The 24,096-nt window shown below is 41.3% G+C and overlaps 1 protein-coding gene across 1 annotated transcript in view; it reads right to left on the bottom strand.

Moving 5' to 3' along the window:
- Positions 1-12,188: 12,188 nt before the first annotated feature.
- Positions 12,189-24,096, bottom strand: part of Cfap53 (cilia and flagella associated protein 53) — a 37,407-nt gene continuing 25,499 nt past the window's right edge. The window contains exon 8 of the mRNA XM_074069842.1: positions 12,189-12,516. Within this exon, the coding sequence (XP_073925943.1) occupies positions 12,288-12,516 (229 nt within the window). The 3' untranslated portion in view covers positions 12,189-12,287. The remainder of the gene's footprint in view (positions 12,517-24,096) is intronic.

The raw sequence follows: 24,096 nt of genomic DNA, 5'->3' as shown, positions 1-24,096 counted from the left end.
ATCCCCTGTCTCCAGGAGCCCCTGTATCCTCCTCCCCTTCTCCATTGGGGCCCCTTGTCTCCTCCATAAGCCTCTGGACTGGCTTCTGCTGTGAGAGAGCCCCCCCTCAAGAAACTGGAGGCTTGGCTCAAGTGGTGGGGTGCTAGCCTAGCAAGCGTGAAGCCCTGAGTTCGAACCCCAGTATTGCCAAGGAAGGAAGGAAGGAAGGAAGGAAGGGGAACGAAGGAAGGGAAGGAAAGAAAGGAGAAGGGAAGGGAAGGTGAGCAGAGCGGAGGGGAGGGAAGGGAACCTTGTCCAAAAGAACCCGGACTAAACCTGTGCGTGCCACTGCTACCTGGTGGTCATATCCTTTTTCTTCACTCAGTCCCTAATCCCTCAATCCCTGCAGAGGCAGAGAGACATCTTCCACCTGAGGAAGGATCTCCATTGAATGACGACAGACATGAAGGGGCAAGCTGTCTTGGCCTTCAGCCCACACCCTCCTCATCATCCTGGCTACCCTATCAGCTTCCTTTCACCTGAAAGCCCTGGCATTGCTTTTGGCCTCTAGAGGCATAGCCAAAGCAGACATAGCCACCAGCTTTGGGCCTGCAGTCATGATGTAGCTTTAAATTTCTTGCTTCCCTAGGAGGGAAGGAAACTGCAAAGACCTTGAACTACCATCTGGAGCCCTTCCCCTGCTCAACACCAATGCTGATGGCCATAGACGCTAAAAGACACTTTCTGCCCTGAGTTGGGAGCTGCAGAAATGTACAAGTGTCGCGGCCTGCATGATCCTACTGCTTGCTCCCAGGTGCGAGCTATATCCTTGATGCAGGAGGGTTCAGACAGAGACAGAGAGGGCACCAAAGCTTTCAGGAAGCAACTTTATTAAGCAGGCCGGCAGTGATGAGCCCCGAGAACAAAGGGGGTCTGTATTATATACCATTTAGAGCAGGTTACAGAAATGGAGGGAGGGTACAGCTTGTCCCATACATAGTCACATGCTATTATACTGGCTGCTTTAACCTCTGGGGTGAGGCGACCCTTCTCTGGTCTTGCCCCAGGTACCATTCCCCAACTCTGTTTTTTCTTTGTTTCTCTGTAGCACTCATTATCTCCCTTCCCCCTCCCTGCCTTCCTAACACATCCTCACATCAGGTTCTCCACCCCCAGTGGTCAGCACCAGCTGCTGGCCATTGCTGACTCCTCTGGAGCCTGTCTCTCTCAGCCCTGGCTTTTGGCCATGTCAGTGTTGCTTGGCTGTCTTGGACTGAGTGCTTAAGAATCAGAGGAAAGGTGTAATGGTCACCCTTCCACGCTGGCCACTACACCTCCTCTTTCTTTCCCAGAGCAAATTAGGAAACTTCTCTGAGGGCTTGCTTTGGGCAAAGCCTTGTACTGAAAGCTTGGCATTGCCAAAGTTGTCTAAGACTTGGGTCCTGCTATAAGGAAGTCAGAGTCTAATGGGAGAGAAAACACACACAGGAAAAGCAGGCAAAAACAACAGTAAGGAAACCAACCTGAGTTAGTTTGAGCTGAGTGCTGTAGATCCAATCAGAAGTTCTCATAACATCTATTGCTTGCTGGCTGCTATATCATGTCTGACTTCTCCCTACCTGGTTCCAGCACTGCTGGGGTGCATGGTCCCTTATGGGGTTCTGGGTGTTGGGTCTGGAGACTTAAAGCAGATGAGTGAGTATCCCATCCCCCTATGGAGAGCACTGTGATTCCTGCACCCTGAAGAGGATATACTGAGTCTGATAGATTTGCCACAGGGCTGATGAGCAAAATGCTCTCAAGATTGTTTCCCTGCCCCATAAGAGGCAAACAGACCAGTTCATCTAAGAAAGCCCATGAATCCATGGCCAATGAAAAGAGCCCACCTAATCCTTACCCAAACCCAGAGTTAAAACGTCCATGAAAACCCCAGCCTTCACCTGAGCAGTGAGCTACCAGTTTCTGGGCTCTGCTGCACTGCTCTAGCTGTAGCCTTTCCTTTCTCTCTAATAAATCCTACTTCCTATACCGGCTTTGGCCCATCAATCAGCTGCCTTACAAGCCAGTTCTCTGGCCTGTAAAGGCAAGAACCCTCAACACTGGCCCACAACACTTCAAACCTGCATGTAACATGGGGACTACCTCAAGTACCGTGCATCACTCTGCTATGATGCCTCAGGGCTTCCTCTGCAGCCCCCTTTGCTTCCCCACCTAGTGGTGGGGGAATCAGTAACCCTGGGGCCAGTCCTCAACCAAAAGGAATGAGACTGGGGAATCAATGCCCAAGTGTCTACCCTGTGCGCTACAAATCTGATAGGTTTTCTGTATGATCCCTCAGAAGGTCCCCAAGTGGACTGATACTCAGCCACCTACAATGGTAACCACTCACCCCTTGTACTGATCATTTCTCCCCACTCCTGTGCTCTGCTTCCTGGATCATTCTTATCTTGGCCTCTGCTTGCAGGAGAAGCAAACCCAAGATGGCTTCCCATCTATAAAGGGAAAGTTTAGACTAGACCATTTTGGGTGCCTTCTAGCTGCAGATACACCTGTTTTTAGGCAAGAAAAGTGAATCTAACCTGAAGTCACACACAGCTTATTAATAGCACATGAAGCCAGAGTCCAGCTTGAAACTGTCTTATGTTAGTTTTCCCAGAACTATTACAAAGTCTTTTCAAAGAAAAGTCCAGTGTCGCAATGCTTGGAAGCATGAAGCTAATAACCCTAAGCCTCTACCCAAAACACATGTCTTAGAATTTTATAGAAAAAAGTTGACATTTGGAGGCTGTTTAGGCTCTCAGAGCCCTCATCCAGCTGACAGCCTCACAAGCAGCATAAACTAAGTCACATCTTTTTATTGTTCTCTGCACTAACTGTGATAAAATACCCCTTTCCAGTCATCTCAGGGGCTTGTCTATATAGGAAGTTATTCTTTTTATTAGATGAAACTCTCATCTATATTCTGAGAGACTGTCAGCTCTGTTCATATGAACTAATCAAAATACCAGAAAGCTGGTTTATAGAAGGAAAACCATTTGTGCCCATGTGTAATTTATGGAATATGAACGCATTTGTGCAATGGGGGAGGCTGCACCAAATATTATGTTAGTAAGAATAAAGGTTTGGACAAGGACTATAAGGTGATGGAAACGAAGTGAAAATAGCCTCATGGTTATGGTTCAAACAGCAAGCCTTAAAAGGCATGCTAGTAAAGAATACTTTGATTCTAAATTAGAGTTTGGTAAGAAATCACAATACTATGTGATAGAAAAAGTGCTGGACCCATTGGGTGCCAGGGGCTCATGCCTATAATCCAAGCTACTTTGGAGGCTGAGATTGGGGGGATTATGGGTTCAAGGCCAGCCTGAACAAATATACCCCATCTCTAAGCCAGAGAAAAATGGACTGGAGGCATGGCTCAAGCTGTAGAGTGCCTGCTTTGCAAGCTCAAAGCACTAAGTTCAAACTCCAGTCCCACAAAAAGAAAAGAAAAGTGCTAGACCAAGATGTCAATGTAAAATAACAACTCTGCTTTAAAGGACAAAAGAAAATAATTTATTCTCAGACAAATATGAGTGACCAAGGACTAGGGATGCAGATTTAATTTACCCCAAATGACATATTCCACTGCTGTGGAAGAGGTCATGTGAACTTTTATAGATACAGAGCAAAATGAAAAGAACATAAACCAATACATTTACCAATACAAATACCAAATGAGTCAGGTAGGAAAGCAAGCAGGGAGATCCCGTCTACAGGTCCCAGATAACATCTGAGATCATTCTTGACTTCGGGTTGGTTGAGGCTAGAGATCTGCTGACCTTAATGACATGTTTCAAGAGTTTTAGGTAATAGTCCCAGGCATGGTAAGTCAGATACAGAGGTTGAAAGTAAACAGCTATTAAAAGGACAAAGACAACTCAAGATAACATTGGCTCCATCTCTTCATAACCAGGACGGTCTAGTCAGCCAAGATCAACACGTCTCCAGGATCTTGAATATAGTTGTGGCTTCTTCAGAGAACTTCCATTCACTGAAAAAAATAGGCTATTTTTTGGCCTCTATGTCCTCATTTGCAAAATAAAACTGGATAAAGTATTTGTGATGGAGTTTTAAGCTCTACAGATCAATAGTCCATTGATTTTTACCCCTCCACCTGTTGTGGAGAGGTGGCAAGGCAGAGCAGACTTTGATCATGATACTGAGGGAAAACCTAAATAAACCCTCTAGCTTCACTTGCTTTTAGTTGGCTTACAGATCACTAATTCTGGATCTATAAAGCTGGGCGATACATTATTACCTTCCCAGACGCTTTGCTGTAGATGACACCGCTGAGTGTGGTTATGATAACTGTTGCCTAGGTTATGTTTTAGGGACGTGAAAACCACTTTTGGGGATTGTCCATTGGAGCTGATCTTTAGCAGCTGCAGCAGGTTAAGCACCTAGAATCTTTCAGCTTCTATCCCACCCTCTTGCTCTTACACACCTGAAGTTCTTCAGGCAAGGTGATGACTCCCATTTTCCCTTGTTCAGAGAGCAGCCTTGTCTATGCTGGCTCACTTCTATTTACAAGCCTACAACGTCCCACTAAAGCTATCTATACTTGGCCTGGTCTCTAACAGACCCCAGGTCTCCAGTAACAATCAGACTGGTTTCAAATACTAGCACCACAATTTGCAAAGTAGGATGTTTACCAGCACCAGCAACCAAGTTTACAATTCTCTGAACACCAACTGGTGCTCACCAATTCAATGCAATTCTGATACTATTAACATAGGCAGATAGAAAGGCATGAGCAGGAACGAGGAAATGCGCCAGGCTACAAGATTCATTATGGGGAGATGGAATCATAAAATCCCACATGTAATACCCTACATCCTCTTTATGAGGCACACTCCCACAACAAGGTTAGCATAATGACCATTATTGGACCTTCCACTGGTGCTATTAGACCCGAAGGGGCGAAGAGGATCATTTGCTCTCATCTTCTCAAAAGTGCAGCCATTGCGAAGTCATAAACTACTCGGGGAGGGCCACAGGAGAGGGTTCTAAATTCAGACCACCTAGTAATCCCAGCCTATTGGACAATGAAATCTAAGCCTCTGCACCTTATCTGAACTTATCTGAATTTCATCTCACATCTTGAAGTAAAACTCTGCTTTGCTACAAATCAGTAAATCACTCTTTCCTATCTTCCAACCCCCCTGCCCCGCCTCCAGTTCTCCCCCACACTGGACTGGGGATTGAAATTAGGTCCTCATGCTTGCAAGGCAAGCACTCTAGTACTTGAGCCATCGTCCCAGTCCCTGTTCTTTTAGCTTCTTTTTTCAGCTAGGGTCTTGCGCTCTTGCCTGGGCCATCCTCAGGCACCATCCTTCACCTCTGCCTCATGAATAGCTGGGATGACAGGTGTGTCCCACCAGGCCCAGCTAATGTCTTTTTATTCTCCATGGTTCTTTTGCTGGACCTAGAGCAATGTCCTAATTTTAGACATTGTACCTAAAGAATTGAGGAACATCTGCAACACCCCAGCCACTGGTAACAATACTAACTGCCAGAGTTGGTTCAGGCCCCCCCAGGCTAAGGGCTCAATCCCACAGGACTGCCCCCATTTAACCTCAGATCCTGGGCCGCCTAGACTAACTGACTATCTGGAACTAGGGGCTCCTATGACCTCCTCATCGGGTTCAATAGATTCTGAGAACCCGGAAACATACTTTGTTTACATTGACCAGCTTATTCTGAAGGGTGCATTTCAGGAACAGAAGATCAGAGAGGTGTGTGGAGTGAGGTATGGGGGGCAGCACCAGTCTGAAAGTTCTCTGAACACCATTGTTCAAAAGATTTTATTAAGCTTAATCTCTAGTCTCCACCCTTCCATTCCTCCCTGTTAGGAAGGTACGAGAAGGGCTGAAGGCTCAACCTCCTATTCTCTTGATCCCTGCTGACTAGCACCATCCTGGAGCTATTTAGGGGCTCTATCCTAAGTCACTTCATTAGTATAAGTTTGAGATTTAAGCCTCTAAACAGATTCTTTATGAGTATTGAAAGACACTCTTATACCTCAGGAAGTTCCCAGGGTTTTAGGATCTGTGTGCCAGGACCTGGGAATAAAATCCCAGTATTTCCTCACTAGTCATGTAGCTTTTGCAAGTTTCTCAACCTGCTATTGTTACTGAACCAGGTCGGTTTTGCTCAGTGTGTAATATTCCAATCACTGAATTACTGTAGGATGTCAATGATGAGTTTTACAAAAGTGACAGTTTATTCATAAGGGGCCCAAGTATGGAAACTGGAAAGCAAGTCTCAAATCTACCTCTTTGAGGACGGGGTTTTGGAAGATAAGGATCCAGAGTGGTCTCAGGTGTAGGGAAAGGCGATTGAGGAAAGAGTGATGTAATCAGTGGTCTGTGGATGCATAATCAAACTTTGTGGCTTTTCATAGGACATATTTGGGAGATGGTGAGTTAGCATGGTTGCGTTTGGGACCCTCTGATGTCAAAAGGTCACCAGTGAGATGCTGGGCCAGCCACAGACCCAAGTGAACCATCAGTGGTTCCAACTAGTTTGAGCTAGACCAAAAGCTGCCTCCAAGTCCCTGAAAAATAACTTAGACAACTGACACCTGACCTACATGTCAGAGGTGTTATCTATGTCGAAGCCAAAGGGAGTCTACATATGTATTGCTCAGCTATGTGACCTCTAAATTTGGCGATTTTTAAGCCAACTGAAAAGCAGGTAACTAAACATAAGAGAAGAACTAGGTGTTGGAATTAATAACCCTCCAGTGCTGAAAACAGACACACAAGAGATAAAAAATCTTGACAAGGTAATTTCTCTTGATCAAGAGGGTGCAATGCAAGCATGTGCTCACTCCAGCTAAGCAAACATGCAAGCACAAAATGGCCAACCGTGGCTCCTCCTTACATCCCTGATGCAGTTGTACCTGCTTGTAACCCAGGATTTGTCCAGGTCAAAGATTCACAATCTTTCCCTGATTGGTTAAAAGTCTTGGGGGATGGGTTTGGTGGGCAATGGAGTCATACAGGAATTTGGAAGAAGCAAGGACCCTTTAAACATGCAAGTCACCTAAGATGGCCACCTGAGGAATTTTTAAGTAATCTAAGAGGGTAACAAATACTTTGATAGAAAAGATCATTTTTCTTACAGTGTGGTGGGACAGATCTATAAACCCACTGTCACCAGGGAAGGGTTTGGAGTGAAAAGGATTCCCAATCAGAGAGGCAGATCCTCACTCAGCTCCCCAATTACCCTCTGAGTCTTAGGCTCTTGAAATCAATGACAAAAAGAATTTTGAAGCAATTCACAGATGAGAGCCATAAGGGACCAGCAAAGTAAACCATGGAGAACAGAAAAGCATCCTCTGACATGCTGAATGGGAGCTTCATCCCAGGAATCTATACTTTCTAAGATGGGGTGGGGTGGTTCAGTTTAAATTTTCCCTAGGTAAGTGGTCACTTAATGACTTTCAATCATTTTGCTAAGTTTCTGTTTTGATGTTATCATCCAAACATGAAGACAATGGGTCCATGGTGACTTTGCAGTCAAAGGTCTTGAGACCTGGATGTTTGACTCCTGTAACCTTGAGCCTGCCTTTCTAGTCATAAAGTTTCTGAACAAGGACTCATCTAAGGAAACCATAACTCACCTAATTGAAAAGAAAGGGGTGCGATGGATGGAATACATGCATACACTTTCTTAAAAGGATTAAATTTTGCTATTCTAGTGATTTCTTAGTCTTAGTTCCTGACTCTGACTTATCTTCAGATGTTTTCTGATTCCCCTGTCACCTAATCCGATCTATCTTGCCTCTTCAGCATTTGGGAGGGGCTGAGGCAAGAGAATTTTGAGTTTAAGGTCAGCCTGGGTTTCATAGTGAGATGCTGTCACAAAAAATACATTAATAAAAGAGAGTAGTAGTCATGACTTTTCTGTGAATAGGAGATGTTCTAGGAATTTGAGTGCCACCTTGTTTTGCTCCTTTCTGGTTGTCACCAGAGCAACTGTCAACTGTTATGGCCCTGGGTGAGGAGTATCATTTAGCATGCAGATGGGATTATAATGAAGTTATAATCTGGTGGTCATTCTAGTAGCCATCTTAGATCCAGCTAGTTTTGGTTAGCCCACCTAAAGAGGGACTTCTGGTCTTCAGGCATCTTGTCCTCAAAGATAAACAGGGCCGGGTGCTGGTGGCTCACGCCTGGAATCCTAGCTACTCAGGAGACAGAGATCAGGAGAATCGTGGTTCGAAGACAGCCTGGGCAAATAGTTTGCAAGACCCTATCTGGAAAACAGCCATCACAAAAAAAGGGTTGGTGGAGTGGCTCAAGGTGGAGGGGTAGAAATTCAGATGTCCCCTAGGCAGTACACCAGGCAGTTCTAGTGTTTAGTACCCTATGCAGTAGTACACCCTATCCACAGGGGATCTAAGACTCCCAGGGTATACCTGTAATAAGTTATTACCAAGCTATACATATGCTATGCTTTTCTATTATAAATTAGGCACGACAATGATAACTAATTAATAATAATAACTAACGATAAACTAGAACCATTATAACAACATATAGTAACAAAAGTTACATAAATATGGCCTTTCTCTCAAAATATCTCATTGTACTTTCAATAAGAACTACTTTCGGAATTTAAAATAAGGACTTTATTTTGTTTTATTTTATTTATTTTGCATCAGCCATTTTGTATCCAAGATTGGCCTTGAACTCTTTATCTTCCTGCTTCAGCCCTCCAAGTGCTGGGATTACTGGCATGGATGTGCCAGTACCCCTGGTTAAGATTGTTGGGTCTGGGGGCGTAAGGGACAGATGAGTGAGTCAGATCCCATCCCCCATGGAGAGCACTATGAGCCCTGCACCCTGAGCAGGAGACACAGGGTCTCAAAAATCTGCCATGGGGCTGATAGATAGGATGCTCTCAAGGTTGTTTTTCCCTATAAGGGGCAAACAGACCAGCTCATGGAAGAGAGCCTGCATGTGAATCCATGGCCAATGGAAAGAACCCACCTAACCCCTACCCTAGCCCAGAGTGAAAGCGTCCATAAAAAGCCCCAGCCTTCACCTGAGCAGGAGCCACCGGTTTCTGGGCTCCGCGGCACTGCTCTAGCTGCAGCCTTTTCTTTTTCTAATAAATCTACCTGTGTGCACTATCTGTGTCTCGTGAGCTTATTCCTAAGCCCAGCAAAGATGAGAACCCCTGGAGCAGCCCCCCTGTACCCCACAATAGGACTCAGCTTTAAAGAAATAAGAAAATAGTTTATTTTGAGCCAAATATGAGTTATCAAGGCCTAGAAACACATCTATAGGCAGAGAACAAAGGCAATCATAAATCAATCCCCTCAGCAGATACATCAGTGAGGGTATCACAAAGGCAGAGAAAGTAAAGTAGGTAAATTCTGACTGTTAGGCTGATGGCATGTTATTGCTTTCTTAGCAAGAAGATTGGTCAAGTCAGGCGGCTGTTCTTGTCAAGACGGGCATGGTTAACCAAGTCTAACATATATCCCCAAAAGTTTACCTAATAGCCATGAGAAAGTTAGGTCAGAACAAAAGGTTAGAGGTAATGGCATGCTTTCTAAGGCCCAAAGTAGCTCTTCTTCTGCAGGTGTTCCTGGGGCTGCCTATTGCTTTGTCTCCTTTTAAGAAGAAGTTCCCTATCTAGTGCTTGCTTGAAGAATTCTATTGTAACATAATTTCTTCAGGAATGCTTAATTTTACAACTTTATGGATTCTATTCAGCACTTTCAAATTCCCAGCATCACTACTGTTTAATTTTGGAGTTATTAAACGTTCAATAAATATAGCTTAAACAGAGCACTGTGATACTGTGACAGTCAATGTGATAACCAAGATGGCTACCAAGTGACTAATGGACAGGTAGCATATACAGTACGGATACACTGGGCAAAAAGATGATTCGAGTTTTGAGCAGGAAGCACGTGACGAGAGAGTTCATCACATTACTCAGAACAGTGCACAACTTAAAATGTACAAATTGTTTACTTCCTGGGGTAATGGAAGTGTTCTAAAATTGAATGGTGGTAATGGTTTCAAAGCTCTCTCAATTTGCCAAAAATAAAACTTTGAAAATCACTTACATTGGGTAAATTTTATGGCATAGAACTACCTCCGTAGCTCTTAAAATTTGTCTAAAATAATAAATTTGTCTTAAATTTTTACACAGAACACTAGCCAGTGCTACTAGAAGTAAAGTCCTGTTTTATTTAGAGAAGAATGTCCTACAGAAGGCTTCTCTGAATATCCCATGGGAATGAGGCAATGAATTATATGAACCCACAGGAGAGAGATGAGCACTTCCCAAATGGTGTATTTTAATGTGTGTGTGTGGACATCTCAAAAACAATAACAAACAAATAAAATAGGGAGCAGGGCATGGTGGTACATTTCTGTAATTCCAGCACTCCAGAGGCTGAGGCAGGAAGGTCTAGGTTGAAGGCCAGCCTGGGATACAGAATCTGTCTTAAAAAAGCAAAACAACAAAAAGAAGAAATGAGGAGGAGGAGGAAAAGGAGGAGGAGAAGAAAGGGGAGGAGCTTCAGGATCAAGAAGTGGGCGTGAGTGGCAGAGGATTAAAGATAGCTGGGTTTCATACCTTTAGGGCTCCCAGTCTTTCAATATTTAAGTGCGCCAAAATGACTCTCCAGGAAAGGGATTTGGTTTGCAGTCTTTCCAAACTTGTTTTTCACAAAAAATGTTCTACCACAAAACCAACTTTGATAAATGAAAACATGCTTTTCAGAGCAGGAACAGAATACCGCCCAGAATTACCTAGTATTGACTGAGAACACCTCCAGATTCATATCTTTAATAATTCGGTCTGTTTCCCACAAGGGTAGTTTATTGGTTTGCTGCTCAGGCCAAAAGTGTGAAGTCATACCTGACTTTCTTTCAAATCCTACATTCAACACACACATTTGTCAGCAAATCTAGCTTGCCATAACTTCAAAATAGAGTCAGAACTCTAACCTCTGCCAGTGCCTCCCTGCATTAATCCATATTTGGATGACTAAATATATAGGTTCATGAAAGTGGGCATGGTGGCACCTGAGGTAGGAAGATCCAGGCAGCTCAGTTTAGCAAGAGACCTAATCTGAAAAACAAACTAAAACAAAGGACTGTGGAGTGGTCAAGTAGTAGAGTGCTTGCTTAACAAGTGTGAAGCCTTGAGTTCAATCCCCAGTACCACAAAAGAAAAAACAGTGGCTGTTAGTTCCAGTTCTGCCTGCAAAAATACCCTGTTGACACTTCACTGTGTATATGAAAAAGAGGGCTGGCAGAGTGGCTCAAGTAGTAGAGCACCTGCCTAGTAGGTTGTAGGCCCTGAGTTCAAATCCTAGTGCCATTGGGGAAAAAAGAAAAAGAGAGCGAGAGAGAGAGAGAAGGGAGGGAACAGGAAACAGGCACTTGTGTAGGTGGATGTCAGAAAATGTAGCTATTAATAAATAAATAAGAAAAGAAGGCATGGGGGCAAGTCAGGAAAAACTGTAACATGAAGTGGACCGTTCAGATGTGTAAGTCTATTGTGATGGCTAATTTGTGTGTGTGTGTGTGTGTGTGTGTGTGTGTGTGTGTGGTATTAGGATTTGAACTCAGGGTTTCACACTTGCAAGGAGGCATTCCAGTGCTTGAGTCAAGCCTCTAGCAGTGAGATGATTAATCTTATTGTCAACTTGATTGGATTGAAATGCACAGATCAGTGAAGCACCTCTGGGTGTGTCTGTGAGGGCATTTCCAGAGACCATGTTGGCCTCACCTAATGAATGGTTTGATCCACTGATGGATTCAAAGTCTGAATAGGCTATTAGGATTTGGCAGGACTGTGGAAGGTGGGGCCTTGTTGGTCTCTGGTGGTGTGCCTTTGAAGAGCATACCTTGTCCCTGGTCCCTTCTTCATTCCTCTCTCTGCTTCCTGGCAGTCATGCAGGAAGCCTCCTTCTGCCATGATATTCTGCCTCACCACAGGCCCAGAAACACAGCTGACCATGGACTGAAATCGTGAACCAGAACAAACCTTTCCTCCTTTTTAAGTTGCTGGTGTCAGGTATTTTGTCACAGTGATTAAAAACCTGGCTAACACATCTATGAAATCCAAGGAAGGAACACATACATCTAAGGAGGAAAATTATGGAAAATAAATTACACAAACTCTGAGAGGAAAAAGTCCAGTTTATTCATGAGTTAAAGGGAACATGCAAGTATAGTGTAGTCAACAATATTAAAAGACCAAGAAAAGACAGACTGCTCTTCAGGAAACTATGGTGGAAGCTGGCTAGGGCAAGCCCTCCGCATGGGGTGAATGTGTTGGGGCCGCACCCGATGGGTGGACAGGGCCTCCTGGATCTTGTCCATGCAAATCTTGCTCATTGCCACACCTGCTTCAAACTCTCGGCGTTCTTCTTCCCTTTCTGCTTCTCGGGCCTGCTGCTGGTGGGCTATTTGGGTCTCAAGTTGCTTCCTGTACTCCTGGGCTAAGCCATATCGCCTAAAGAAGTAGAAATGCCAAAGTATAAAATTACAAAAGTAAGCACTTTGATTTACTTAGATAATTATATTTAAAATACAAACTGGGAAGGCAAATTAAGATTCCCACTAAAATCATGGTAAGTACTTATTTTCGTTTGCTTGTTTTGATTTTTGGGGGGTGAGTTTTTTGGGATTTTTTTTTTTCTTTTTTTAAATAAAAACAGGGTCTTGCTACATAGCCCAGGCTGGCCTCAAATGTAAGATTCTCCTGCCTCAACCTCACAAGTGCTGGGATTAAGGCGTGCACCATTATGGACGGCCTATAAATGCTATATGTCTGAAAATGTATTGAAAATAATCAAGGTGAATGGGGAAGAAATAGATGAAAAACTCAATAATGAGTTTCTTTACACAATAATCCGTAACGTATTCTTAGAACGAATGCTGATTTCCCTTCTCAAAATATTTACTTTCCTCACTCTTTTGCAATGAAGACGCGACTTACCCACCACAAAAGTGGAAAGAATATACAGGCATACAGCTGTGCCCTGCCCTGAGTAACTCCATTTAAATTTACTTTTTCTTTATTTTTATTTTTTTGGTGGTACTGGGGGTTCAACTCAAGGCCTTGTGCTTGCTAGGCAGGTGCTCTGCCACTTGAGTCACACCCCTAGCCCTTTTTGCTTTAGTTATTTTTCAGATAGGGTCTCACACTTTTGCACAGGCTGGCCTGGACTGCAATCCTCCTACCTATGCTTTCCCTGAGTAACTCCATTTTTGACCCTGGGTTATTCCATTTTGCATAGGGAAGCTTGCTCTGAGCTACTACTCTGTTTTAAGTACAAGGGCTAAAGCACAATGATTTGACATCCTGCTTGTGGAAGTAAACAACCACCATCTGTCCAGCATATCCTTAAGGCACAGACTGATAAATGACTGATTCACACTAATAAAAAATTACCACCTATAAACTTATTGAATTAACTAAGGGACACATTGACACATGGACTAATCAGACACTAGGCATGTGAACTTATCAACACACAGGAGCAATGAATGGTGCAAGCCCCTCACCTACAACAAATAAAAGGAGGAACACCTGAGATTGCAGCAGCACACCTGCCCATCACTTTGTCACAGACCCCTCTGGTGTATTCATTCTGGCCTTTGCCCAGGAGATGGTCAGGCAATGAGCTCCCACTGTCCTTGGTCTTCAGTCAGTGTGAGTCCCTGGCTGTTGAAGCCAGCTTCTAAGCACCATCGAGGCCTTTTGCTTTGACAGTTCCTCAAACTGTCAAACTGACAGTCTACTCAGTACCTGACCCCCTGCAATGGCTCTCTGCATCTCTACTGACTCTGTGATTTAACTCCTTGCACTGCCTTTCCAAGTCCTATGGCCTCTTTATTCCTTTTTCAGCTTTTCTATAACCAATATATCCTTGTGTGACTGTGATTTGAGTATTACAGGTATTAGTGATTAAGATGGGAATAAAGAACTTGCAGTTGCTGTGGTCAGGACTCCAAGTGAAGCCACAAGAATTCTGTGCAGTAAAGCTGATGAAACTGACACAGTTTGTGAGTCTATTGATATTCAACAAATTCTGATATTTGGAAATACACAAACATGTTGGTCTATGATAATGGCATAGCCCCCAATGCATGTCACGTTAGCTTTTTCCTTGTCCTCCCAGAAGCTGGCCTGCCTGTTTCTATTCTCCAGATCAATACAGGGGAGGCCTACAGTGGTCTGGCAGGGCTGAAGCCTGAGTGGATAAGTTGACCTCATCCTACCATTCCTTATTATCTAGACAACTTGCATTTATAAGCCACAGTTTTAATATATAAACCACATTTTGTCAAATTTATAGTATGAGCCATGTATGGTGGTACACATCTGTAGTTTTAGCACTTAGGAGGCTAAAGCAAGGAATGGTGAGATTGAGGCCAGCCTGGGCTATACAGCGAGACTCTGTCTTAAAAAGCCAAAAAAAAAAAACACCTTAGAGTATGAAAATACATAACAGCCGGGTGCTAGTGGTTCATGCCAGGCTGGCCTGGACTGAGAGCTTCCTATTTTATGCTTTCTGACATAGCTGGGATGACATGTGCATGCCACCATACCCGTTTTTTTTTTTTTTTTTTTTTTTTTTGTCTAGGCTGGCCTAGACACAGGAGGGAGCATGCAACAGGATTTCTCATTTTTTTAGCCTAAGTAATATTCCATTGTATTGATAAGGGAAAAAGAAAAGAGAGAGAAATTCTGAAATGTTCTCACTTTATAAGGACAGAGGATGGAGATGGCAAGAAACAAGAAAAGTTAACCAATTAACAGCTATGGGTGAAACCAACAAAAGACTATTCAACATTTCTGAATATATGTTAAAACCTCAACTCAAATCTCACCCTGACTTTCTAGGCACCATGACACCCTGCTTAAATCCCAACTTATCTAGCAACAAGTATTTTTCCTTATGAATCCTCTTCCTGACCCAAACTTTTCCCTGCTTGCACTTTCCACCCCTCATTATCAACGATGTAGTTCAAATGTACTGGGAACATTTTTCAATGACTCTCTAGCCTTGCTGCATGAGAACTTGTCCTTTTTCTGGCTGGCATCTATGATGTCTCTATAAACCCTTTTATTTCAGAGATCCCTTTGCTTCAAGAGTTTTAGTTTAACAGTATATACATATGCCACTTTTTGTTTATCTCTTCATTCATTGCTGGACATTTGAGTTGCTTTAGATATTCTAAGGTAGTGCTACCTAGAACCTGAAGGTGCTAGTATCTCTTTGATACCCTGTGTGGAGATTAGGCCTTGGCCTACTTAAAAGAGATGCTCAAAACTGTTTACCATCCAGACCTGCATCTGACAACTGCTTTTTTTTTAAATTCATTTACTCATATATGCATACATTGTTTGGGCCATTTCTCTTCCCTACCCCCCACCCTCTCCCTCCCCCCTACCCTCCTCACTTCCCAGCAGAAACTGTTCTTCCCTTTTCTCCAATTTTATTGAAGAGAAGACCTAAGCAATAATAACAAAGACATAGCATTTTTGCTAGTTTGAGATAAGGATAGCTATACAGAGAGATTCCTAGCATTGCTTCCATCCACATGTGTATTACAATCGAAATTGATTCATCTCTACCAGACCCCTTCAATACTTCCCGGTCACCTTCTCATAGTGACCTCTGTTGCTTTAAGGTTACTATATTAGCTCCTCTACAGTGGACACATCAAATACTTTCGAGTTTTGGGTTTCATACCTTTTCCTATTCCTCCTATATGTGTTCTCCCCTTAGCATGTGACTCATGTCCAGTGATACTACTGCATTTGTTTTAGGTTTAAAGTCTGCATATGAGGAAAAACATATGATTTTTGGCCTTCTGAGCCTGGTTAACTTGGCTTAAGATCATGTTCTACAGCTCCATCCATTTACTTGTAAATGACAAGATTTCATTCTTCTTCATGGCTGAGTAAAATTCCATTGTGTATAAATACCACATTTTCTTAGTCCGTTCATCAGTAGTGGGACATCTTGGCTGTTTCCATAACTTGGCTATTGTGAATAGTGCTGCAATAAACATGGGTGTGCAGGTGCCTCTGGAGTAACCTGAGTTTCATTCCTTTGGGTATATCCCTAGGAGTGGGATTGCTGGATCATATGGCAGGTCTATGTTTAGATTTTTAAGACGCCTCCATAGTGTTTTCCAGAGTGGTTGCACTAGCTTGCATTCCTACCAGCAGTGTAAAAGGGTTCCTTTTTCCCCACATCCTCGCCAACACATGTTGGTGGTGTTTTTAATGATGGCTGTTCTAACAGGGGTGAGGTAGAATCTTAGTGTGGTTTTGATTTGCATTTCCTTTATGGCCAGAGATGGTGAGCATTTTTTCATGTGTTTTTTGGCCATTTGGATTTCTTCTTTTGAAAAAGTTCTGTTTAGTTTAGTTGCCCATTTCTTTATTGGTTCATTGATTTTGGGGGAGTTTAGTTTTTGAGTTCCCTGTATATTCTGGTTATCAGTCCTTTGTCTGATATATAGCTGGCAAATATTTTTTCTCATTCTGTGATTGGTCTCTTCAGTTTAGAGATCATTTCTTTTGTGCAGAAGCTTTTTAATTTCATGTAGTCCCATTTGTCCATCCTTTCTCTTAGTTGCTGAACTGCTGTAGTTCTATTGAGGAAGTCCTTGCCTATATCTATTGCTTCCAGAGTATTCCCTGCACTTTCCTGTACTAACTTCAGACTTTCAGGTCTGATATTAAGGTCCTTCATCCATTTTGAGTTGATACTAAACATGCATCTAGTTTCAGTTTTCTGCAGGCAGATAACCACTTTTCCCAGCAACAATTGTTGAAGAGCTGTCTATTTTCCATCGTATGTTTTTGGCGCTTTTGTCAAAAATAAGGTGGGTATAGCTGTGTGGATTCATATCTGGGTCCTCTATTCTGTTCCACTGCTCTTCATACCTGTTTTTGTGCCAGTACCATGCTGTTTTTATTGCTATTGCTTTGTAATATAGTTTGAAGTCAGGTATTGTGATACCTCCAGCATTGCTCTTTTTGCTGAGTATTGCCTTGGCTCTTTGCGGTCTCTTGTGTTTCCAAACGAACTTTAGGGTAGATTTTTCAATCTCTGTGATGAAAGTCATTGGGATTTTGATGGGAACTGCATTGAACATGTAGATTGCTTTTGTTAGTAAAGCCATTTTTACAATGTTGATTCTACCAATCTATGAGCACAGAAGATCTTTCCACCTTCTGTAGTCTTCCTTGATCTCTTTCTTCAAGGGTTTGTAGTTCTCCTTATAGAGGTAATTCACATCCTTTGTTAAGTTTACTCCTAGGTATTTTTTTTGAGGCTATTGTAAATGGAATTGTTTTCATATATTCTTTCTCAATGTGTTCATTGCTGGTGTAAAGAAAATCTAATGAGTTTTGTAAGGTGATTTTGTATTCTGCCACATTGCTGAAGTTGTTTATGGTGTCTAGGAGTTTTGGGGTAGAGTTTTTTGGGCCTTTGCGGTATAGGATCATGTTGTCTGCAAACAGGGATATTTTGACAGTTTCTTTACCTATTTGTAGTCCTTTTATTTCTTTTTGCCTAATTGCTCTGGCTAGGAATACCAGGACTATATTGAATAGGAGTGGGGAGAGTGGGCACCCTTGTCTCGTTCCTGATTTTAGGGGAAATGGTTACAGTTTTGCACCATTAAGTATGATGTTGGCTATAGGTTTGTCATATACAGCCTTTACAATGTTGACGTACTTTCCTTCTATTCCTAGTTTTCTTAGAGCTTTTATCATGAAGTGATGTTGGATCTTGTCGAAAGCTTTTCTGCATCTATTAAGATGATCAAGTGGTTTTTGTCTTTGCTTCTATTAATGTGCTGTATTACATTTATAGATTTGCGTATGTTGAACCACCCCTGCATCCCTGGGATGAAGCTGACTTGGTCATGTGAATGATCTTTCTGATATGTTGTTGGATTTGGTTTGCCTGAGGATTTTTGCATTGACGTTCATTAAGGAGATTGGCTTGTAGTTCTCCTTTTTGGATAGGTCTTTGTCTGTTTTGAGATGAGTGTAATATTGGCTTCACAGAATGAGTTAAGCAGTTTTCCTTCCATTTCTACTTTGTGGAAAAGTTTAAGGAGAGTTGGTATTAGTTTCTCTTTAAAGGTCTGATAGAATTCAGCAGAGAATCCATCAGGTCCCAGACTTTTCTTTTTTGGGGAGACTCTTTATTGCTGCTTCAATTTCATTTCATGTTATAGATCTATTTAGGTGGTAGGTCTTATTTTCATTTTTATTAACTTCCAGGAACCTTTTAATTTCCTCTTTTATTTCATTGATGACCCACGGATCATTGAGCAATGTGTTGTTCAGCTTCCAATTGTTTGCGTATTTTCTGCTGCTGTTTTTGTCATTGAGTTCTAATTTTAATGCATTGTGATTAGATATCATGCATAGGATTATTTCTATTTTCTTATATTTGCTGAGGATTGCTTTGTGCCCTAAGATATGATCAATTTTGGAGAAGGTTCCATGGGCTGCTGAGAAGAATGTGTATTGGGCATAAGTTGGATGAACTATTCTGTAGAAATCAGCTAGGTCCATTTGATCTATGGTGTGATTTAGTTCTAGAATTTCTTTATCGATTTTTTGTTTGGATGACCTATCTATTGGTGATAGGGGAGTATTAAGGTCTCCCACTATCACTGTGTTGGAGTTTATATATGTTTTTAGGTCCTTCAGAGTATGTTTGATGAAATTGGATACACTGAGATTGGGTGCATATAGGTTGATAACTGGTATTTCCTTTTGGTATATTTCCCCTTTTGTTAGTATGGAATGTCCTTCTTTATCTCATTTGAGCAATGTAAAAGTTTGAAGTCTACTTTGTCTGAGATAAATTTTGCTATTCCTGACTGTTTTGGGGGGCCATTGGCTTGGTAAAACTTCTTTTATTTTATTTTTTTTTCTTTTATTATTTATATGTGCATATAAGGCTTGGGTCATTTTTCCCCCCTGCCCCCACTCCCTCCCTTACCACCCACTCCGCCCCCTCCCTCCCCTCCCCACCTCCTCAATACCCAGCAGAAACTATTTTGCCCTTATTTCTAATTTTGTTGTAGAGAGACTATAAGCAATAATAGGAAGGAACAAGGGTTTTTGCTAGTTGAGATAAGGATAGCTATACAGGGAGTTGACTCACATTAATTTCCTGTGCATGTGTGTTACCTTCTAGGTTAATTCTTCTTGAACTAACCTTTTCACTAGTTCCTGGTCCCCTTCTCCTATTGGCCTCAGTTGCTTTTAAGGTATCTGCTTTAGTTTCTCTGCGTTAAGGGCAACAAATGCTAATTTTTTAGGTGTCTTACCTATCCTCACCCCTTCCTTGTGTGCTCTCGCTTTCATCATGTGCTCAAAGTCCAATCCCATTGTTGTGTTTGCCCTTGATCTAATGTCCACATATGAGGGAGAACATACGATTTTTGGTCTTTTGGGCCAGGCTAACCTTACTCAGAATGATGTTCTCCAATTCCATCCACTTACCAGCGAATGATAACATTTCATTCTTCTTCATGGCTGCATAAAATTCCATTGTGTATAAATACCACATTTTCTTAATCCATTCGTCAGTGGTGGGGCATCTTGGCTGTTTCCATAACTTGGCTATTGTGAATAGTGCTGCAATAAACATGGGTGTGCAGGTGCCTCTGGAGTAACCTGTGTCACAGTCTTTTGGGTATATCCCCAAGAGTGGTATCGCTTGATCAAATGGTAGATCAATGTTTAGCTTTTTAAGTAGCCTCCAAATTTTTTTCCAGAGTGGTTGTACTAGTCTACATTCCCACCAACAGTGTAAGAGGGTTCCATTTCCCCGCATCCTCGCCAACACCTGTTGTTAGTGGTGTTGCTGATGATGGCTATTCTAACAGGGGTGAGGTGGAATCTTAGTGTGGTTTTAATTTGCATTTCCTTTATTGCTAGAGATGGTGAGCATTTTTTCATGTGTTTTTTGGCCATTTGAATTTCTTCTTTTGAGAAAGTTCTGTTTAGTTCACTTGCCCATTTCTTTATTGGTTCATTAGTTTTGGGAGAATTTAGTTTTTTAAGTTCCCTATATATTCTGGTTATCAGTCCTTTGTCTGATGTATACCTGGCAAATATTTTCTCCCACTCTGTGGCTGTTCTCTTCAGTTTAGAGACCATTTCTTTTGATGAACAGAAGCCTTTAGCTTTATGAGGTCCCATTTATCTATGCTATCTCTTAGTTGCTGTGCTGCTGGGGTTTCATTGAGAAAGTTCTTACCTATACCTACTAACTCCAGAGTAGTTCCTACTCTTTCCTATATCAACTTTAGAGTTTGGGGTCTGATATTAAGATCCTTGATCCATTTTGAGTTAATATTGGTATAGGGTGATATACATGGATCTAGTTTCCGTTTTTTGCAGACTGCTAACCAGTTTTCCCAGCAGTTTTTGTTGAAGAGGCTGCTATTTCTCCATCGTATATTTTTAGCTCCTTTGTCAAAGACAAGTTAGTAATAGTTGTGTGGCTTCATATCTGGGTCCCTCTATTCTGTTCCACTGGTCTTCATGTCTGTTTTTGTGCCAGTACCATGCTGTTTTTATTGTTACTGCTTTGTAATATAGTTTGAAGTCAGGTATTGTGATACCTCCTGCATTGTTCTTTTGACTGAGTATTGCCTTGGCTATTCGTGGCCTCTTGTGTTTCCATATAAATTTAACGGTAGATTTTTCAACCTCTTTAATGAATGTCATTGGAATTTTGATGGGAATTGCATGAAACATGTAGATTACTTTTGGGAGTATCGACATTTTTACCATGTTGATTCTACCAATCCATGAGCATGGGAGATCTCACCAATTTCTATAGTCTTCCTCAATCTCTTTCTTCAGAAGTGTATAGTTTTCCTTGTAGAGGTCTTTCACATCTTTTGTTAGGTTTACACCTAGGTATTTGATTTTGTTTGAGGCTATTGTAAATGGAATTGTTTTCATACATTCTTTTTCAGTTTGCTCATTGTTAGTGTATAGAAATGCTAATGATTTTTCTGTGTTGATTTTATATCCTGCTACCTTGCTGTAGCTATTGATGGTGTCTAGTAGCTTCTGAGTAGAGTTTTTTGGGTCTTTAAGGTATAGGATCATGTCGTCTGCAAATAGGGATATTTTGACAGTTTCTTTATCTATTTATATTCCTTTTATTCCTTCTTCTTGCCTAATTGCTCTGGCTAGGAATTCCAGTACTATGTTGAATAGGAGTGGAGATAGTGGGCATCCTTGTCTAGTTCCTGATTTTAGAGGGAATGGTTTCAGTTTTTCTCCATTACGTATAATGCTGACTGTAGGTTTGTCATATATAGCTTTTATAATGTTGAGGTACTTTCCTTCTATTCCTAGTTTTCTTACAGCTTTTATCATGAAATGGTGTTGGATCTTATCAAAGGCTTTTTCTGCATGAATTGAGATGATCAAGTGGTTTTTGTCTTTGCTTCTGTTAATGTGGTTTATTACGTTCATTGATTTTCCTATGTTGAACCACCCCTGCATTCCTGGGATGAAGCCTACTTGGTCTTGCTGAATGATCTTTTTGATGTGTTGTTGAATTTGATTTGCCATTATTTTATTGAGGATTTCTGCATCAATGTTCATTAAGGAGATTGGCCTGTAGTTCTCCTTTTTGGAGGTGTCATTGCCTGGTTTTGATATAAGTGTAATACTGGCTTCATGAAATGTGTTAGGCAGTTTTCCTTCCCTTTCTATTTCATGGAACAGTTTATGGAGGGTTGGTATCAGTTCTTTAAAGGTCTGATAGAATTCAGCAGAGAATCCATCAGGTCCTGGACTTTTCTTTTTGGGGAGACTCTTGATTGCTGCTTCAATTTCATTTTGTGTTATAGATCTATTCAGGTGATTAATATCCTCTTAGTTCAGTTTTGGATGATCATATGTACCTAGAAATCTGTCCATTTCTTTATAATTTTTGAATTTATTTGAATATAGGTTCTTGAAGTAGTTTCTGATAATGTCCTGGACTTCCATGGTGTTTGTTGTTATCTCCCCTTTTGCATTCCTGATTCTACTAATTTGGGTTTTTTCTCTCCTCATTTTAGTCAGGTTTGCCAGGGGTCTGTCAATCTTGTTTATTTTTTCAAAGAACCAACTTTTTGTTTCATTAATTCTTTGTATGGTTTTTTTGGTTTCTATTTCATTGATTTCAGCTCTTATTTTTATTATTTCTCTCCTTCTATTTGTTTTGGGACTTGCTTGTTCTTGTTTTTCTAGGAGTTTGAGATGTATCATTAGGTCATTGATTTGGGATCTCTCAGTCTTTTTAATATATGCACTCAAGGCTATAAACTTCCCTCTCAGGACTGCCTTTGCTGTGTCCCATAGGTTCTGGTAGGTTGTGTTTTCATTTTCATTGACTTCCAGGAACTTTTTAATTTCCTCTTTTATTTCATCAATGACCCATTGTTCATTAAGCAATGAGTTATTCAGTTTCCAGCTGTTTGCATGTTTTTTGTCTTTACTTTTGTTGTTGAGTTCTAGTTTTATTGCATTGTGATCAGATAGAATGCATGGTATAATGTCTATTTTCTTATATTTGCTGAGGCTTGCTTTGTGCCCTAGGATATGATCTATTTTGGAGAAGGTTCCATGGGCTGCTAAGAAGAATGTATATTGTGTAGAAGTTGGATGAAATGTTCTGTAGACATCAACTAGGTCCATTTGATCTATTATATATTTTAGATCTAGGATTTCGTTATTGATTTTTTGTTTGGATGATCTATCTATTGATGATAATGGGGTGTTAAAGTCTCCCATGTCTACTGTGTTGGAGTTAATATATGCTTTTAGGTCCTTCAGGGTATTTTTAATGAAATTGGGTGTGTTGACATTGGGTGCATATATGTTGATAGTTGTTATTTCCTTTTGGTCTATTTCCCCTTTTATTAGTATGGAATGTCCTTACTTATGTCATTTGATCAATGTAGGTTTGAAGTCTACTTTGTCAGAGATAAGTATTGCTACTCCTGCCTGTTTTGGGGGGCCATTGGCTTAGTAAATCTTCTTCCAGCCTTTCATCCTAAGCCTATGATTATTTCTGTCTGAGAAATGGGTCTCCTGTAAGCAATAAATTGTTGGATCTTCCTTTTTAATCCATTTCGTCAACTGGTGCCTTTTGATGGGGGAATTAAGTCCATTAACATTAAGCGTTAGTACTGATAGGTATGTGGTGATTCCTGTCATTTAGTTGTCTAAGTTGTTTGAAGGTTTGATTGTGTGTACCTAAGTTGAGGTTACTCTCTACTTCTTGCTTTTCTTTTCCTGTAGTTTGGTGCTGCCTGCCTTTTCATGGTTATGTTGGGTTTCACTTTCTGTGTGCAGAATCCCTTGCAGAATCTTTTGTAGTGGTGGCTTTGTGGTCACATATTGTTTTAGTTTCTCCTTATCATGGAAGACTTTTATTGCTCCATCTATTTTGAGTGATAGTTTTGCTGGGTAAAGTATCCTAGGGTTGAAGTTATTTTCATTTGGTGCCTGGAAGATCTCACCCCAAGCTCTTCTTGCTTTTGTGTTTCTGTTGAGAAGTCTGCTGTGATTTTGATGGGTCTACCTTTGTATGTTATTTGTTTTTTCTCTCTTACAGCCTTCAATATTCTTTCTCGGGTCTCTGTATTTGTTGTTTTAATGATAATATGCCACGGGGTAGATCTATTTTGGTCTGGTCTGTTTGGTGTTCTGGAGGCCTCTTGCATGTGTATGGAATAGATGTCTCTAGATTTGGGAAATTTTCTGTTATTATTTTGTTGAATATATTGCACATTTTCTTTGCATGCACCTCTTCTCTTTCTTCGATGCCCATGATTCTCAGGTTTGTTCTTTTGATGGAGTCCGTGAGTTCTTGCATTTTATTTTCACAGGTCTTGAGTTGTTTAACTAATATTTCTTCAGTTTTTCCTTTAATTACCATTTCATCTTCGAGTTCTAAAATTGTCTTCTGTTTGTTCTATTTTGCTGGATTGGCCTTCCATTTTGTTTTGCAGTTCTGTTTCG

The sequence above is a fragment of the Castor canadensis genome, chromosome 4, assembly GCF_047511655.1.
Source record: "Castor canadensis chromosome 4, mCasCan1.hap1v2, whole genome shotgun sequence".
Classification (NCBI taxonomy): domain Eukaryota; kingdom Metazoa; phylum Chordata; class Mammalia; order Rodentia; family Castoridae; genus Castor; species Castor canadensis.
Note: the sequence above shows the minus strand (reverse complement) of the source record. Positions and strands in the feature narration are given on the sequence as shown.